Genomic DNA, 21,035 nt, shown 5'->3' with positions numbered 1-21,035 from the left:
TTTATCTAAACACGTGCTACTTGTTATATGACATTGTACAATCAAACTGATCATACCTGGCATATGACATAGTACAATCAAACTGGTCATACCAGGTATATGACATTGTACAATCAAACTGGTCATACCAGGTATATGACATTGTACAATCAAACTGATCATACCTGGCATATGACATAGTACAATCAAACTGGTCATACCAGGTATATGACATTGTACAATCAAACTGATCATACCTGGCACATGGCATAGTACAATCACACTGGTCATACCTGGCATATGGCATAGTACAATCAAACTGGTGAAACCTGGTATATAACACAGTACAATCAAACTGGTCATACCAGGTATATGACATTGTACAATCAAACTGATCATACCTGGCATATGGCATAGTACAATCACACTGGTCATACCTGGTATATGGCATGGTACAATCACACTGGTCATAACTGGTATATGGCATAGTACAATCAAACTGGTCAAACCTGGTATACGGCATAGTACAATCAAACTGGTCATACCTGGTATATGGCATAGTACAATCAAACTGGTCATACCTGGTATATGGCATAGTACAATCAAACTGGTCATACCTGGTATACGGCATAGTACAATCAAACTGGTCATACCTGGTATATGGCATAGTACAATCAAACTGGTCATACCTGGTATATGGCATAGTACAATCAAACTGGTCATACCTGGTATATGGCATAGTACAATCAAACTGGTCATACCTGGTATGAACTGTACGTTCAATCGTATCCCAATTAATATATGACACACAAAAACCTATCATAACTCATATATGATATCGTACATTAAAACTTATCACAAATGGCATAAAATTTATACCTTTAAAATATTACTTCTGTATGAGAGTAAGTCCTAAAAATAATAGAAAACATATCTGTATCATATAAAATAATAAGTCTTAGCTACCTACAAATTAAAACAAGATAATATTTATTTAAACACGTGTTACTTAAAATCAGTCTTTGAAAGTTAACACATGCAGATGTTTATCTAAACACGTGCTACTTAACATCAGTCTTTGAAAGTTAACATATACAGATGTTTACCTAAACACATGTTACTTTACATCAGTCTTTGAAAGTTAACACATACAGATGTTTATCTAAACACGTGCTACTTAACATCAGTCTTTGAAAGTTAACACATACAGATGTTTATCTAAACACGTGCTACTTAACATCAGTCTTTGAAAGTTAACACATACAGATGTTTATCTAACCACGTGCTACTTAACATCAGTCTTTGAAAGTTAACACATACAGATGTTTGTCTGAACATGTGCTACTTTACATCAGTCTTTGAAAGTTAACATATACAGATGTTTACCTAAACACATGTTACTTTACATCAGTCTTTGAAAGTTAACACATACAGATGTTTATCTAAACACGTGCTACTTAACATCAGTCTTTGAAAGTTAACACATGCAGATGTTTATCTAAACACGTGCTACTTAACATCAGTCTTTGAAAGTTAACACATACAGATGTTTATCTGAACATGTGCTACTTTACATCAGTCTGCGAAAGTTAACACATACAGATGTTTATCGAAAAAAGTGCTACTTAACATCAGTCTTTGAAAGTTAACACATACAGATGTGTATCTAAATACGTGCTACTTAACATCAGTCTTTGAAAGTTAACACATGCAGATGTTTATCTAAATACGTGCTACTTAACATCAGTCTTTGAAAGTTAACATATACAGATGTTTATCTAAACACGTGCTACTTTACATCAGTCTTTGAAAGTTAACACATACAGATGTTTATCTAAACACGTGCTACTTAACATCAGTCTTTGAAAGTTAACACATACAGATGTTTATCTAAATACGTGCTACTTAACATGAGTCTTTGAAAGTTAACATATACAGATGTTTATCTAAACACGTGTTACTTTACATCAGTCTTTGAAAGTTAACACATACAGATGTTTATCTAAACACGTGCTACTTAACATCAGTCTTTGAAAGTTAACACATACAGATGTTTATCTAAATACGTGCTACTTAACATCAGTCTTTGAAAGTTAACATATACAGATGTTTATCTAAACACATGTTACTTTACATCAGTCTTTGAAAGTTAACACATACAGATGTTTATCTAAACACGTGCTACTTAACATCAGTCTTTGAAAGTTAACACATACAGATGTTTATTTAAACACGTGCTACTTAACATCAGTCTTTGAAAGTTAACACATACAGATGTTTATCTAAATACGTGCTACTTAACATGAGTCTTTGAAAGTTAACATATACAGATGTTTATCTAAACACGTGTTACTTTACATCAGTCTATGAAAGTTAACACATGCAGATGTTTATCTAAGCACGTGCTACTTAACATCAGTCTTTGAAAGTTAACACATACAGATGTTTATCTAAACACGTGCTACTTAACATCAGTCTTTGAAAGTTAACATATACAGATGTTTATCTAAACACGTGTTACTTTACATCAGTCTATGAAAGTTAACACATGCAGATGTTTATCTAAGCACGTGCTACTTAACATCAGTCTTTGAAAGTTAACACATACAGATGTTTATCTAAACACGTGCTACTTAACATCAGTCTTTGAAAGTTAACATATACAGATGTTTACCTAAACACATGTTACTTTACATCAGTCTTTGAAAGTTAACACATACAGATGTTTATCTAAACACGTGCTACTTAACATCAGTCTTTGAAAGTTAACACATGCAGATGTTTATCTAAACACGTGCTACTTAACATCAGTCTTTGAAAGTTAACACATACAGATGTTTGTCTGAACATGTGCTACTTTACATCAGTCTTTGAAAGTTAACACATACAGATGTTTATCGAAAAAAGTGCTACTTAACATCAGTCTTTGAAAGTTAACACATACAGATGTGTATCTAAATACGTGCTACTTAACATCAGTCTTTGAAAGTTAACACATGCAGATGTTTATCTAAATACGTGCTACTTAACATCAGTCTTTGAAAGTTAACATATACAGATGTTTATCTAAACACATGTTACTTTACATCAGTCTTTGAAAGTTAACACATACAGATGTTTATCTAAACACGTGCTACTTAACATCAGTCTTTGAAAGTTAACACATACAGATGTTTATCTAAATACGTGCTACTTAACATGAGTCTTTGAAAGTTAACATATACAGATGTTTATCTAAACACGTGTTACTTTACATCAGTCTTTGAAAGTTAACACATACAGATGTTTATCTAAACACGTGCTACTTAACATCAGTCTTTGAAAGTTAACACATACAGATGTTTATCTAAATACGTGCTACTTAACATCAGTCTTTGAAAGTTAACATATACAGATGTTTATCTAAACACATGTTACTTTACATCAGTCTTTGAAAGTTAACACATACAGATGTTTATCTAAACACGTGCTACTTAACATCAGTCTTTGAAAGTTAACACATACAGATGTTTATCTAAACACGTGCTACTTAACATCAGTCTTTGAAAGTTAACACATACAGATGTTTATCTAAATACGTGCTACTTAACATGAGTCTTTGAAAGTTAACATATACAGATGTTTATCTAAACACGTGTTACTTTACATCAGTCTATGAAAGTTAACACATGCAGATGTTTATCTAAGCACGTGCTACTTAACATCAGTCTTTGAAAGTTAACACATACAGATGTTTATCTAAATACGTGCTACTTAACATCAGTCTTTGAAAGTTAACGCATGCAGATGTTTATCTAAATACGTGCTACTTAACATCAGTCTTTGAAAGTTAACGCATGCAGATGTTTATCTAAATACGTGCTACTTTACATCAGTCTTTGAAAGTTAACACATACAGATGTTTATCTAAACACGTATTACTTAACATCATTCTATGATATTTAATACATAGATATTAATCTGAACACGTATTACTTAACATTATTCTATGATATTTAATACATAAATATTAATCTAAACACGTATTACTTAACATCATTCTATGATATTTAATACATAGATATTAATCTTAACACGTATTACTTAACATCATTCTATGATAATTAAGACATAGATTTTCATTTAGAACATGCCGTACTTACTATCATTTTATGATAACAATTAAATGTTTATATAAGACGTGCTACCTACTATCTAATATTCTATGATAACCAAGACATACACCTGTTTATGTAGCACGTGTTGCTATTTTATAACAATGTTATGTTGAAGTCATGTGTCTTCATAATGTTAAAAAACACGTTGGATCAAAGTCTTGATAGAAAGGAAATTAAAACCTTATAACACAAGCATTTTCGAACGGTCCACCTTCCGAAAGCGCTCAGGTTATAGGGTTTTTATTCTGTTAGTCCTGTATCTGATATATATAATTCAAGAATGTTATACCTCTATGATGCCAAAGCAAGTCCTTGTTTATTCGAACTCTAAGCTAACAACGAGGAACCTACTAATATGAAAGTTGTTGTAACCGACAGCATAAGATTTCAATAAAGACACCGACTGTCGTTAAAGGTAATGAAACAAGACAGATTAATTTGACACATGACAAAAACCAACTACGTTTGTCTCTGTGGCTGCGTTTTTAAAATATTGTGACTTAGGAAACTTACCTTCGTACAAAGAAGAACGATATTTCTAGTAAGTGCAGAAGTATGACCTTTCTCCCTTCCATCTTTGTAGATACGCACAAGGCTTTTGAAAGTCTTAACTCTCCATATTTCAACTAGAGCGCATGCTCTTCAACGTCACTCCAGCTGCTCGAATCTGTTACGAAAACCAGCCACTGCCGTACGAACCGAATCTCTCTCGATTCGTGTCTATTTTAATACGTTGGGTTTAATGTTGTTTCACCGAAATACCTAGAACTGTGTAGAAAGGAATTCTTAGTGCTTCTCAGATATTCATCACGCCTTGTGGTAAAAAAAACAATCGGAAAACGTTTGAAATTTATTAATCACAAAATCGTATTTTCGTAATATCATTAAGATATTCTGAACACTTTCCACGGGAAATTATGTACTTGATAATTTCTTAGTTTATCATCATTTATACAAGTTGGTTATAAAAAAGGCATATGAGTGAAAACGGAACCTAGGAATTGCAAAGTATAATGTTATAGCAAGTTACTGCCATGTGTAGTCATCAGTATAAATAGTTTGCACAACAAAAACAAATTAAATCACATTGTAAGGCCAAAATTCTGTGTACCATAGAAGTAGATAAACGTCTCAAAAGATGGGAAATGTTGAAGTAATCATAAAGACAAATCCCTGGCAAGTGGAGCAGGTCATAACTAAGCCTTGTTGTAGTTGTTAAGAGATGCTGTTTAATACATGTTTTATTTATGAAACCTAACTAAATTTGTCTTAAGCAGCATCATATAAAAGCCTTATTATATAGACTTCTAATAATGCTATATAACAAATAAATCTTAACACCTTGGCTCTCACACGACCAACCGTGGGCCGTAAGTCTTCCAGTAAGACCCACACGACCCACCGGTGAGTCGTACTCTATTTCCTTCTTAAAGGGTCACTTAATAGATGGGACACAATGGCTACATGTACACTCTTCCAAATAAAAGTGATTATAAAACGACTAGTGGACCTTGGAAAGTATCGTCGAAATAAGCTTGGGAGCCAACGTGTTAAATACTTGACACTGCACACATTCCCAAATAAAGATGGCGCTTTTAAATCAAAGCTTGTATTTAGTGGAGTGTTCCAGCAGAATATATACTTATTTTAATTGTTGGTCTTTCTTTGTTCTTTTACAGAGAAGAAACTGATACAATTATCTTGCATTTTAAAAGAATTGATAAATAAAATTATTTAAAAATTGAAAAACTTTCTCAGAGCCTTCTATGTAGTTAAAAACAATTTTAATATGTGTTGTTTCAATGTATTATCATCTTCGAAATTTTAAGAAAATTACAATAGGAAAAGGATTTTTGTAAATATAATTGACATATCCGGGCAAAACATTTATTTCAAGATAAGGAGACCGATACAATAGGTCTCACTATAACTTCCAAATATATACATTAGTACAGCAAGTATTACAATTTCTTCCCTATATAAAGATTGATACGGCATGTATTACAATTTCTTCCCTATATAAAGATTGATACAGCATGTATTACCATTACTTCTAAATATAAAGATTTATACGGCAGGTATTACAATTACATCCCTACATAAAGATTGATACGGCAGGTATTACCATTACTTCCCACTATGAGGATTGATACGGCAGGTATTACCATTACTTCCCAATATAAAGACTGATACGGCAGGTATTACCATTACTTCCCAATATAAAGACTGATACGGCAGGTATTACCAATTCTTTCGACATTCCTATTTGTATCTTCTACAGAGGTTTTTGTGTTTTATACGGATATTTTTATGTTTTCTATGGAGGTTTTTGTTTTCTATGGTAGTTTTCTCACTTATTGCCTTTCCTCAGGTCATCATGTAATATTATCAGACGATTTCGTCACACTCACCTATAACGTTTTCCACTAGATTTCTTCTATTCGCAGATCTTAAATGTTTATGTTTCTTTTCGAGAGTTAAGAATTTCTTGTCACGAAATTCCTAATGAGACTTTAGTTATGACTTTTCCTAATACTAGTAAATAGCTCTTAAATATTTGAAACAAATTCAGTTGAGAAATATTATTATTAGAAGGAATATTCAAATAATGTTCAGATGTATTTTAAGCCTAGTTATTGTTAACATTTTTTAAATATAAGAATTGTATTTCTTCCTATTTCTATGTGGAACAATTGTAAATCTACGGACTTACAACAATAAAATCTAGGGCCCGATTCACTGAGATAGACACAGCAGATATTTCAATATAACTTTGCCCTCAAACGAAGTTGCTACTCTACTGAAATAACCAGCTATTGTTTATTAACGTATCTCTCCTTGTTATCAAATGATGTGTTGACTTAAAAAAAAACAGTTAACGAGCATGAAGAAACAAGTGAATTTAAGGGTATTTTAGGGAACATATGAATTTAAGTGTTTTATAACACGCTATCTAAACAACATGTGAATTTAATGATATTATAACATGCTATCGAAGATACATATAAGTACAAGTCTTTTATAACAAGCCATCGAAGGAACATACGGATTTAATTACGAATACTGGTAATCAGTAAATATGGAAATAACAACAATTTCCTTCTGCCAAGCGCAAAGCACCACATTATATAAACGACAGTATTATTTACTGGTTTCTGTATATTGCGCATCTCAAGACAACCGACCAATTTGTGTTTAGCGGATATACCTTTAATTTAATATATAAACTTTGTGTGAACTGAAAATATGTATATTGATAAAAAGATAATACAAAAAAACACAACATATCGATTCTAATACAATGAAAAAGGAAAATAATTGTTATTGTTTAGGTACTGATAAACTAGAGATAATATTGTGTAAACCCGTGATAACGACACAGCATGGAGAAACTGATAGAATATAAAGATAATACACGAAATGAAGAGAATTAAAACAATGAAGGTAATAATACATAACACATAAACAACGTTACGTTAACAAAATGAAAGTTATAACTCATGGACGACACAGCATGGAGAAACTGATAGAATATAAAGATAATACACGAAATGAAGAGAATTAAAACAATGAAGGTTATAACACATAACACATAAACAAAGTTACGTTAACAAAATGAAAGTTATAACACATGTACGACAAGAGTTGAAGATTATATTAACTGATAATACATACAATTTATAAGCTAAAAAGTCATTACTTGATGAAACTCTATAGTTACAAAACTGAAAGGAGCAACATAACTGTATGTTTCATTGATATAATGTTTATTTAATGGTCTCACCAGTATAACCATCATTAGGCATTGATATAGAGTAGTTTCGAAACAACAGTTAATAAACTAAAGATAAGCTTCCTATTTTACCTACTAGATGGCAGAGGTAGCAAAAACTTCCTTAAACTATGGTACTATATGTACACAACTCTCATAACAAAGGCAATGTTCTTAAATATCAAACGAAGTAAAATGTTTTCTTGAATACGTATTATTACTCTTCCGTTATAGTAATAAAAAGTGATAATATTTAAGACGTTAACTTACGTGGATATAAAAATGTATAACATTTAGTATTACTGTTGTATTGATGTAATAAAAAGTGATAATATTTAAAACGTTAACTTACGTGGATATAAAAAATGTATAGCATTTAGTAATACTGTTGTATTGATGTAATAAAAAGTGATAATATTTAAGACTAACTAACTTGAATATAAAAAATGTATAACATTTAGTAATACTGTTGTATTGATGTAATAAAAAGTGATAATATTTAAGACGTTAACTAAATAGATATAACAAATGTATAACATTTAGTAATACTGTTGTATTGATGTAATAAAAAGTGATAATATTTAAGACGTTAACTTACGTGGATATAACAAATGTATAACATTTAGTAATACTGCTGTATTGATGTAATATAAAGTGATAATATTTAAGACGTTAACTAACTTGGATATAAAAAATGTATAAAATTCAGAATTACTGTTGTATTAGTTTAATAAAAGGGGGAAAAAGAAGTATTTTCTTCTGACAAAAACATCACAATACATTATCCATACGACAATATTATTTCACAATACATTATCCATACGACAATATTATTTCACAATACATTATCCATACGACAATATTATTTCACAATACATTATCCATACGACAATATTATTTCACAATACATTATCCATACGACAATATTATTTCACAATACATTATCCATACGACAATATTATTTCACAATACATTATTCATACGACAATATTATTTAATGGTTTGTGTATATTCTGCATCTCAAGAATACGGACTAATTTGTTTTTAGCGGATGAATCTTACATTTCCAATATAAACTTTATGTGAATTGTAAACGTGTGTATTGAGAAATTGCACGAAATGCAGAGAATTAAAACCATAAAATTTATAACACAAGGACGACATTGCTTGGAGATTATATTAACTGATAATACATACATTTTATGAGCTAAAAAAGTCATTACTTGATGAAACTCCATAGTTACAAAACATAAAGGAACAACATTACTGTATGTTTCATTGATATAATATTCATTTAATGGTTTCATCAATAAAATCATCATTAGGTTTTGATACAGTGAAATTTTAAAACCTCAGTCAACAAACAACATATTAGCTTACTAGATGGAAGATGTAGCAGAAATAAGCTTTCATGAAGAACGGTAAAATTTCTATACATATATATATATATTCAACAATCCCATACCAAATGTAATGTTCTTACTTATCGCACGAGGTTAAAATGTTTCTCGAATACTTATTATAACTCTTCTACTAGAGCAATAAAACGTGATAATATTTGTGACGTTAACTTACTTGGATATAAAAATGTATAACATTCAGTAATACTGTTGTATTGGTATAATAAAAAGTGATAATGTTTTGATATTAACTCACTTGAATATAAAAATCTACAGCATATTGTATTATTGTTCTATTGGTGTAATTAAATATGATAATTTTTGCGACGTGAACTTACACTGATATGAAAATCAATAACACTTAGTATTACTGTTCTATTGGTGTAATTAAATATGATAATTTTTGTGACCTTAACTTACTTCGATAAGAAAATGTATAACATTTAGCATCACTGTTGTATTGGTAACTAGGCACAAACACGGGTCTACAGCTCAGCACATTACCTCACGAATTATTCTCGGCTGTTGTTTTACCTCAGTTAATAAATTAGTAAATTGTCTTTTGCAAGGAGTCTCTGTCCATATTTGTAGAGTAGCAACTTCGTTTGAGGGTAGAGTTATATTGAAATATCTGTCAGTAAATCGGGCCCTAGATTTTATTGTTGTAAGCCCGTAGATTTACTATTGTTCCACATAGAAATAGGAAGAAATACAATTCTTATATTTAAAAATGTAAACAATAACTAGGCTTAAAATACATCTGAACATTATTTGAATATTCCTTCTAATAATAATATTTCTTAACTGAATTTGTTTCAAATATTTAAGAGCTATTTTCTAGTATTAGGGAAAGTCATAACTAAAGTCTCTTTAGGAACTTCGTGACAAGAAATTCTTAACTCTCGAAAAGAAACATAAACATTTAAGATCTGCGAATAGAAAAAATCTAGTGGAACACGTTCTAGGTGAGTGTGACGAAATGGTCTGATAATATTACATGATGACCTGAGGAAAGGCAATAAGTGAGAAAACTACCATAGAAAACAAAAACCTCCATAGAAAACATAAAAATATCCGTATAAAACACAAAAACCTCTGTAGAAGATACAAATAGGAATGTCCAAAGAATTGGTAATACCTGCCGTATCAATCTTTATATTGGGAAGTAATGGTAATACCTGCCGTATAAATCCTCATATTGGGAAGTAATGGTAATACCTGCCGTATTAATCTTTATATTGGAAAGAAATTGTAAGACCTGTTGCATCAATCTTTATGTTTTGAAAGTGATAGTGAGACATGTTGTATCAACCTACACACTTGGAAGTAATGGTAAGACTTGTTTTATTATTTTTTTATACTTCAAAGTGATGGTAAGACCTGTTGTATTAATCTTTATATTTGAAATTAATGGTAAGACCTATTATATCAATATTTATGTTTTGAAAGTAATTGTAAAACCTGTTGTATCAATCTCCACACTTGGAAGGAATGGTAAGATGTGTTGTATCAAACTCCATATTAGGAAGTAATAGTAAAACCTGTTGTATCAATCTCCACACTTGGAAGGAATGGTAAGATGTGTCGTATCAAACTCCATATTAGGAAGTAATAGTAAAACCTGTTGTATCAAACTCCATATTAGGAAGTAATAGTAAAACCTGTTGTATCAATCTCCACACTTGGAAGTGAAGGTAAGATGTGTCGTATCAATCTTTATATTTGAAGTAATAGTAAGACCTGTTGTATCAAACTCCATATTAGGAAGCAATAGTAAAACCTGTTGTATCAAACTCCATATTAGGAAGTAATAGTAAAACCTGTTGTATCAAACTCCATATTAGGAAGTAATAGTAAAACCTGTTGTATCAAACTCCATATTAGGAAGTAATAGTAAGACTTGTTCTATGAATCTCCATATTTGAACGTAATTTTTGCGACATAAATTTATATCGATATAAAAACGTACAACATTTAGTATTACTGTTGTACTGATGTAATAAAAGTGATAAATTTTGTGACGTTAACTTACTTGGTTATATGAAAATGTACAATATTTGTGATTACTGTTGTATTGGTCTAATGAAGAGTGACAGTTTTTGTGACGTTAAGTTACTTCAATATAAACACGTATAACATTTAGTGTTACTGTTGTATTGGTCTAATGAAGAGTGATAGTTTTTGTGACGTTAAGTTACTTTAATATAAACATGTATAACATTTAGTGTTACTGTTGTATTGGTCTAATGAAGAGTGATAGTTTTTGTGACGTTAAGTTACTTTAATATAAACATGTATAACATTTAGTGTTACTGTTGTATTGGTCTAATGAAGAGTGATAGTTTTTGTGACGTTAAGTTACTTTAATATAAACATGTATAACATTTAGTGTTACTGTTGTATTGGTCTAATGAAGAGTGATAGTTTTTGTGACGTTAAGTTACTTCAATATAAACATGTATAACATTTAGTGTTACTGTTGTATTGGTCTAATGAAGAGTGATAGTTTTTGTGACGTTAAGTTACTTTAATATAAACATGTATAACATTTAGTGTTACTGTTGTATTGGTCTAATGAAGAGTGATAGTTTTTGTGACGTTAAGTTACTTTAATATAAACATGTATGACATTTAGTGTTACTGTTGTATTGGTTTAATGAAGAGTGATAGTTTTTGTGAAGTTATCTTATTCGTATATAAAAAAATACAACATTTAGTATGACTCTTGTAATGTAACAATATTAAGTATATTATGAATTTCTTATATGCAGACAACCACATTTTGTTCGATTTCTTATTGTATTATTTTTGTTTTGTTATAATGATTGTTTCTGTTGTTTTATGATTAATTTTATATTTATTTTTAACTGTATGTTTTTTTCTGTCTGTAAGTCATGTGATGTTTTTGGATGTTTGACAAAATTTTTGTTGGCAAATAGGGTTTCCAACTGGATCAATAATGCATTATAATAATTTTTAATAAGGTCGTTTGAATAGAATATTCTATTTTATGAAATCTCTAGTTTCTATGGATTTAGTTCTATTCTCTATAGGTAGCTTGTTCTGATCAAAAATTTATATGCATTAAGTTAGTGTATCACTCTGACTGAAAATGGTTCTCTGAAACTTTCATTACTAATATAATGCAGTATGTTTTGATTGTACTTCGTAGTACTGGCAGCGGAAGCCTTCGCTAGTCACGCGATGACGTTAAACAGTGTTGTAAATAACAGATAAACGAAGGACTGCACTTAATATTCGTTTTACATATATGTAATTATTGTTAGCGAAATACCTGTATTTATAACTTGGCTTGAGAGTTTTACATACGTGTAATTGTTGTTAGCGAAATACCTGTATTTATAACTTGGCTTGAGAGTTTTACATACGTGTAATTGTTGTTAGCGAAATACCTGTATTTATAACTTGGCTTGAGAGTTTTACATACCTGTAATTATTGTTAGCGAAATACCTGTATTTATAACTTGGCTTGAGAGTTTTACATACGTGTAATTGTTGTTAGCGAAATACCTGTATTTATAACTTGGCTTGAGAGTTTTACATACCTGTAATTATTGTTAGCGAAATACCTGTATTTATAACTTGGCTTGAGAGTTTTACATACCTGTAATTATTGTTAGCGAAATACCTGTATTTATAACTTGGCTTGAGAGTTTTACATATATGTAATTATTGTTAGCGAAATACCTGTATTTATAACTTGGCTTGAGAGTTTTACATATGTGTAATTATTGTTAGCGAAATACCTGTATTTATAACTTGGCTTGAGAGTTTTACATCTGTGTAATTATTGTTAGCGATATACCTGTATTTATAACTTGGCTTGAGAGTTTTACATACCTGTAATTATTGTTAGCAAAATACCTGTATTTATAACTTGGCTTGAGAGTTTTACATACCTGTAATTATTGTTAGCGAAATACCTGTATTTATAACTTGGCTTGAGAGTTTTACATACCTGTAATTATTGTTAGCAAAATACCTGTATTTATAACTTGGCTTGAGAGTTTTACATATGTGTAATTATTGTTAGCGAAATACCTGTATTTATAACTTGGCTTGAGAGTTTTACATATGTGTAATTATTGTTAGCGATATACCTGTATTTATAACTTGGCTTGAGAGTTTTACATACCTGTAATTATTGTTAGCAAAATACCTGTATTTATAACTTGGCTTGAGAGTTTTACATACCTGTAATTATTGTTAGCGAAATACCTGTATTTATAACTTGGCTTGAGAGTTTTACATATGTGTAATTATTGTTAGCGAAATACCTGTATTTATAACTTGGCTTGAGAGTTTTACATATGTGTAATTATTGTTAGCGATATACCTGTATTTATAACTTGGCTTGAGAGTTTTACATACCTGTAATTATTGTTAGCAAAATACCTGTATTTATAACTTGGCTTGAGAGTTTTACATACCTGTAATTATTGTTAGCGAAATACCTGTATTTATAACTTGGCTTGAGAGTTTTACATATATGTAATTATTGTTAGCGAAGTACCTGTATTTATAATTTGGCTTGAGAGTTTTACATATATGTAATTATTGTTAGCGAAATACCTGTATTTATAACTTGGCTTCAGAGTTTTAGATATGTGTAATTATTGTTAGCGAAATACCTGTATTTATAACTTGGCTTCAGAGTTTTACATATGTGTAATTATTGTTAGCGATATACCTGTATTTATAACTTGGCTTGAGAGTCTTACATGCCTGTAATTATTGTTAGCAAAATACCTGTATTTATAACTTGACTTGAGAGTTTCACATACGTGTAATTGTTGTTAGCGAAATACCTGTATTTATAACTTGGCTTGAGAGTTTTATAAAATTCTGAACCACTGAAAGTAGTTATTGCTTTCTAATCATAATGATAAGTCAGGTTACTAACAGCTGTGTAACCTGTGAACTATCATATAGCTTTTCCATAGATCTTACTTTCATGTGAGGTGATCGATTTCATTACATATACTAGTAATATTAAACTGTGCTTTACCTAAGACATAATAAATCTTCTTTTACTGGAGGAACTTTCAAAATATGGTAAGCTTTGTCCAATTGTACTAAACCTTGCTTTATCTAAACATTACTGAACTTTATCCTAACCAAAGCAAAGAAAACCTTATTTTATCATAAAATATCTTAAACATTGCTTTATCAAAAACATAGTAAATCTTAATTCATCATAAGATATAACAAACATTGGTTTATACGAAACAGAGTAAACCTTACCTTATCATAGAATATGGTAAACTTTATCATAAAACATAGTAAACCTTACTTTATCATAAAATGTAATAAACCTTACTTTATCATAAAATGTAATAAACCTTACTTTATCATAATATATAACAAACAATAGTTTTATACGAAACAGTAAACCTTACTTTACCATAAAACACAGTAAACTTTACTTTATCATAAAATATGACAAACAATGGTTTTATACGAAACAATAAACCTTACTTTACCATAAAACACAGTAAACTTTACTTTATCATAAAACACAGTAAACTTTACTTTATCTGAAACTTTATCATGTCATTAGTTAATTGTTTTTGTCGTTGTGAAAGGTTTTAAGTCCAAAAAAGAAATGGATGGGTAATCGCCACAGCTACCAACATAGCATTAGCAGGTGGATAGCTCATAGCTACCAACATAGCGCTAGTAGGTGGATAGCTCATAGCTACCAACATAGCGCTAGTAGGTGGATAGCTCATAGCTACCAACATAGCGCTAGTAGGAGGATAGCTCATAGCTACCAACATAGTGCTAGTAGGTGGATAGCTCAATAATATGCCAGTAGTAACCATTATTTACATTTGTGTTACTAAGACGCCAATAGCTACAAAGTGCGTTACTAGGACACAAATAGCTAAAAAGTGCTTTGTTAGCACACGGATAGCTAAACAATGTGTTACTAGAACACTAATAGCTAAAAAAATGTTTTGCTAGGACACGAATAGCTAAAAACTAGGTAAATATGTACTAGGACACAAAGAGCTACAAAGTAGTTTTAGCTCTTCGTGTCCTAGAACGTGCGTTGCTAGGATACGAATAGCTTAAAAATGCGTTGCTAGGACAAGAATAGCTAAAAATGTGTTACTAGGACACAGATAGCTAAAAAATGAATTACTAGGACAAGAATAGCTAAAAATGTGTTACTAGGACACAGATAGCTAAAAAATGAATTACTAGGACAAGAATAGCTAAAAATGTTTTACTAGGACACAGATAGTTAAAAATGAATTACTAGGACAAGAATAGCTAAAAATGTGTTACTAGGACACAGATATAGTTAAAAAATGAATTACTAGGACAAGAATAGCTAAAAATGTGTTACTAGGACACAGATAGTTAAAAAATGAATTACTAGGACAAGAATAGCTAAAAATGTGTTACTAGGACACAGATAGTTAAAAAATGAATTACTAGGACAAGAATAGCTAAAAATGTGTTTGTAGGACACGAATAGCTTTAAAGAGCTTTGCTAGGACATGAATAACTAAAATGTGCGTTGCTAGGACGCGAATAGCTAAAATGTGCGTTGCTAGGACATAAATAGCTAAAATGTGCGTTGCTAGGACGCGAATATCTAGAAAATGATTAACCTGGGGTAGTTGATGAGCATGGACAGAGGGCGCTATTCACCAGCTCGGGACATTCACTCTATTCCACTTGTGTCATGAAATGTTCAAGAAGACTTATCACGATGTAAGTTTATTATTATTATTTAGTTCTTTCTGGCCACACTCCACAGGCGAGGATAGTCCATGTTTCCACTTTCTCAGAGGATGTGATGATTTACACATTCACACTGGCAGCGACCACGTGAAAACAAAAACACTTATATTTCCAGTGACTAAACATTTGATTATGACTGCTTATCATCGTTTTGTAAGGCATATATTAAGTAATGTAGAAAAATGTAATAACATTACAAACAAAAAATCAGAACAATAAACGTCTATAGAGACAAGTTTGTAAATTGTATTGTAACACAAATGAATCTTGTTCAATTCAAACGTTAACATTGTTTTCACATAATGTTAGACAAAATTACCTTAAAACTGTAAGAATTATTATTAAAACTTACAAGTCACATATTTGTCTAACATAATGTTAGACAAAATTACCTTAAAACTGTAATAATTATTATTAAAACTTACAAGTCACATATTTTAAAATAAGAAATGAATATATAACATGTAGAAGGGAAAGTTTAAACCATATGTATAGTGTATATATTAAAACTAAACTTAATTGTATTCGACACAATTTTCTATCAACAGTAATTAAACTATAATTGTTTCATCTAATTTGCTGCCTAAAACTTGTATATTTTATGTACAATGACTATATGTTAAAGTACAAATACCATATCAAATAATAACAAAACACGATAAAGCTGGAAAGTGGTTGAATATACTCAAGCACAGCTTTTATTACAAACTGAATTACAAAATATGTTTCTATTCTATATATATGCAAAAACGGCTTGTTTGGGTTGAGAAAATATTTTACATAGAAGGTCGAAACGTTGTTCGCTCTTCTATGTAAATTATTTTCTCAACCCAAACGAGCCGTTTTTCTATATATATTTCTCTACAAGTGGGTTTTCTCAACATCACTGATAAGTTTCTATTCGTTTGTTCTTAATTTCACGCAAAGTAACACGAGGGCTATCTGCGCTAGCCGTCTCTAATTTAACAGTGTAAGACTAGAGGGAAGGTAGCTAGTCATCACCGCCCACCGCCAACTCTTAAGCTACCCTTTTATCTACGAATAGTGGAATTCACTGTACATTATAACGCTACTACGGCTAAAAGGACGAGCATATTTCGTACGGCGGGGATTTCAGCCCACAATCCTTACCTTACGAGTCGATCGCCCTAACCACCTAGCCATACCAAGCCGTTTCTATTTAGACAAACAAATTTAATGGGTCTGTATTAATTACTAACTAATGTTTCAAATATTAATGATAGTATAGAAAATAGTCCTTCATGTAAATTAATATTTCAAGTTACGATATTATAAATACTCTCAACCCTTAAAAAATAAATGTTAGTTTTATGTTTTCAGGATGAAAACATAGCTTTGAAATTCATAATTAATATAATACACTCTTACAGGCTACCTTCCGGTATATGAGTTATTCAAAGTTTGCATGTTCTATTAAAGGAAAACTTGTTACATGAAAAACTAAAAAGAATCAAGCATGTTACAAGAAAATCTACAGTTTCAATGTTTTGTGATTAAGAAGCGTCTACATAAGTTTGAAGTTAAATTAACGTGTTAATAAAAACATAAACATACATAAACCTTAGAAGTTTGTTGGCTAGTTAACATGAATATCACTGGAAGAAATGTTCAAGAAAGCAGCTGACCAGTGCCACGTAAAAAAATTAGTTGTATAGCTGCTGGTAATAACTTGACTCATTTAAAAACTTGTTAGTTCTATAGGTGTTGGTAACAGGTTGACTCATTTAGAGACTTGTTACTTTTATAGGTGTTGGAGGTAAGTTGACTCATTTAAAGACTTGTTACTTGTATAAGTGCTGGAGATAGGTTGATTCATTTAAAGAATTGTTTTTTCTATAGGTGTTGGAGATAGGTTGACTCATTTAAATGCATGTTACTTTTATAGGTGTTGGTAATATGTTGACTCATTTAAAGACATATTACTTCTATAGATGTTGGAGATAGTTGACTCATTTGATAGAAAATGACTGAGTAGACTTTGTTTGTTTTTGAACTTCGCGCAGCTACACGATGGCTATTTGTGCAAGCTGTTTCTAATTTAGCAGAATAAGACTAAGGGAAAGGTAGTTAGCTAGTCATCACCATCCACCGCCAGCTCTTTGGCTACTATTTTACTAATTAATAATGTGATTGGCAGATACATTATAACGTCCCTACGGCTGAAAGATCGAGGATGTTTTGGTATGACGGGGATTCGAACTCGTAACCCTCAAGTTACGAGTTGAGTGCCTAACCATCTGACCGAATGGTTAGAGTTCGATTAAGTTCGGTTAATTTCAAAAGTATAGTTTATTCTGCTTTTTATGATTTATCAATGACATAGTTGAGATGTGATTATTTTCTATTAAACACGTGTTCCCAGTTATGTTGTACGTTAGATTAATTTTGTTATCTGCTGTTATAGTTTGTTGCTGGTATTTTTTGAGAAATTCCTCGAGCGAAACTTTAAGCTGAAGATATACCAAAACATGAGTCCTATTATCATTTTATTCTATATTTCCTGGTAGAAGAGCAGAAAAAAACATCATAAGAACAGAAAATCTCCACTTATTGTTCTCCTCAATATCTATGTTATTTCTGTGAAAACAACTGAAGAAATGAATTATTAATTTTTTATACTTAACAAATAAAGTAGAAGTTGGGAGAACAGAATTTAATTACAGTTTCTGCAAATATAATGAAGAAAAACTAAGTCTTGATTAGAAAACTCTTTCTAGACAATAAAATAATATAATTACAGTTTTCTCCATTGGTCAGTTGAACTGTTGTTTTTTAACATAATATAATTACAGTTTTCTCCATAGGTCAGTTGAGCTATTGTTTTTTTTAAATAATATAATTACAGTTTCTCCATAGGTCAGTTGAACTGTTGTTTTTTAAAATAATATAATTACAGTTTCTCCATAGGTCAGTTGAACTGTTGTTTTTTAATAATATAATTACAGTTTCTCCATAGGTCAGTTGAACTGTTGCTTTTTAAAATAATATAATTACAGTTTCTCCATAGGTCAGTTGAACTGTTGTTTTTTAAAATAATATAATTACAGTTTCTCCATAGGTCAGTTGAACTGTTGTTTTTTAAAATAATATAATTACAGTTTTCTCTATAGGTCAGTTGAACTGTTGTTTTTTAAAATAATATAATACAGTTTTCTCCATAGGTCAGTTGAACTGTTGTTTTTTAAAATAATATAATTACAGTTTCTCCATAGGTCAGTTGAACTGTTGTTTTTTAAAATAATATAATTACAGTTTCTCCATAGGTCAGTTGAACTGTTATTTTTTAAAATAATATAATTACAGTTTCTCCATAGGTCAGTTGAACTGTTGTTTTTAAAATAATATAATTACAGTTTTCTCCATAGGTCAGTTGAGCTATTGTTTTTTTATAAAATATAATTACAGTTTCTCCATAGGTCAGTTGAACTGTTGTTTTTTTAAAATAATATAATTACAGTTTCTCCATAGGTCAGTTGAACTGTTGTTTTTTAAAATAATATAATTACAGTTTCTCCATAGGTCAGTTGAACTGTTGTTTTTTAAAATAATATAATTACAGTTTCTCCATAGGTCAGTTGAACTGTTGTTTTTTAAAATAATATAATTACAGTTTCTCCATAGGTCAGTTGAACTGTTGTTTTTTTAAAATAATATAATTACAGTTTCTCCATAGGTCAGTTGAACTGTTGTTTTTTAAAATAATATAATTACAGTTTCTCCATAGGTCAGTTGAACTGTTGTTTTTTAAAATAATATAATTACAGTTTCTCCATAGGTCAGTTGAACTGTTGTTTTTTAAAATAATATAATTACAGTTTCTCCATAGGTCAGTTGAACTGTTATTTTTTAAAATAATATAATTACAGTTTCTCCATAGGTCAGTTGAACTGTTGTTTTTAAAATAATATAATTACAGTTTTCTCCATAGGTCAGTTGAGCTATTGTTTTTTTAAAATAATATAATTACAGTTTCTCCATAGGTCAGTTGAACTGTTGTTTTTTAAAATAATATAATTACAGTTTCTCCATAGGTCAGTTGAACTGTTGTTTTTTAAAATAATATAATTACAGTTTCTCCATAGGTCAGTTGAACTGTTGTTTTTAAAATAATATAATTACAGTTTTCTCCATAGGTCAGTTGAACTGTTGTTTTTTTAAAATAATATAATTACAGTTTCTCCATAGGTCAGTTGAACTGTTGTTTTTTAAAATAATATAATTACAGTTTCTCCATAGGTCAGTTGAACTGTTGTTTTTTTAAAATAATATAATTACAGTTTCTCCATAGGTCAGTTGAACTGTTGTTTTTTAAAATAATATAATTACAGTTTCTCCATAGGTCAGTTGAACTGTTGTTTTTTAAAATAATATAATTACAGTTTTCTCCATAGGTCAGTTGAACTGTTGTTTTCTACAATAATATAATTACAGTTTTCTCCATAGGTCAGTTGAGCTATTGTTTTTTTAAATAATATAATTACAGTTTCTCCATAGGTCAGTTGAACTGTTGTTTTTTAAAATAATATAATCACAGTTTCTCCACAGGTCAGTTGAACTGTTGTTTTTTAAAATAATATAATTACAGTTTTCTCCATAGGTCAGTTGAACTGTTGTTTTCTACAATAATATAATTACAGTTTTCTCCATAGGTCAGTTGAACTGTTGTTTTCTACAATAATATAATTACAGTTTCTCCATAGGTCAGTTGAACTGTTGTTTTTTACAATAATATAATTACAGTTTTCTCCACAGGTCAGTTGAACTGTTGTTTTTTTAATGTGTGACAAGAATATAAGTGTAACTTAATTAAGTTATTTCTCTCTCAACTTGAACAAACTAGTGACCAAACTGCTTCTATCCATGTCAGGTGAAACCTTTACCTCTTAGTCTCGCCCCTCCTACGCTCCGCCCATTGTTCTGCCAATTCTA

At 30.3% G+C, this 21,035-nt stretch overlaps 1 protein-coding gene across 2 annotated transcripts in view; it reads right to left on the bottom strand.

Annotated features, from left to right (window-relative positions):
• LOC143228678 (gamma-aminobutyric acid receptor subunit beta-like) overlaps positions 1-4,814 on the bottom strand; it is a 31,207-nt gene extending 26,393 nt beyond the window's left edge. Inside the window, exon 1 of one of the 2 annotated variants that reach the window (XM_076459938.1) lies at positions 4,650-4,814. In XM_076459938.1, the coding sequence (XP_076316053.1) occupies positions 4,650-4,711 (62 nt within the window). In that variant the 5' untranslated portion in view covers positions 4,712-4,814. The remainder of the gene's footprint in view (positions 1-4,649) is intronic. The other variant, XM_076459937.1, reaches the window with a different exon arrangement.
• Positions 4,815-21,035: the final 16,221 nt, after the last annotated feature.

Source organism: Tachypleus tridentatus, chromosome 10, assembly GCF_004210375.1.
Source record: "Tachypleus tridentatus isolate NWPU-2018 chromosome 10, ASM421037v1, whole genome shotgun sequence".
Lineage (NCBI taxonomy): Eukaryota > Metazoa > Arthropoda > Merostomata > Xiphosura > Limulidae > Tachypleus > Tachypleus tridentatus.
This window is presented reverse-complemented; position numbering and strand designations above follow the sequence as displayed.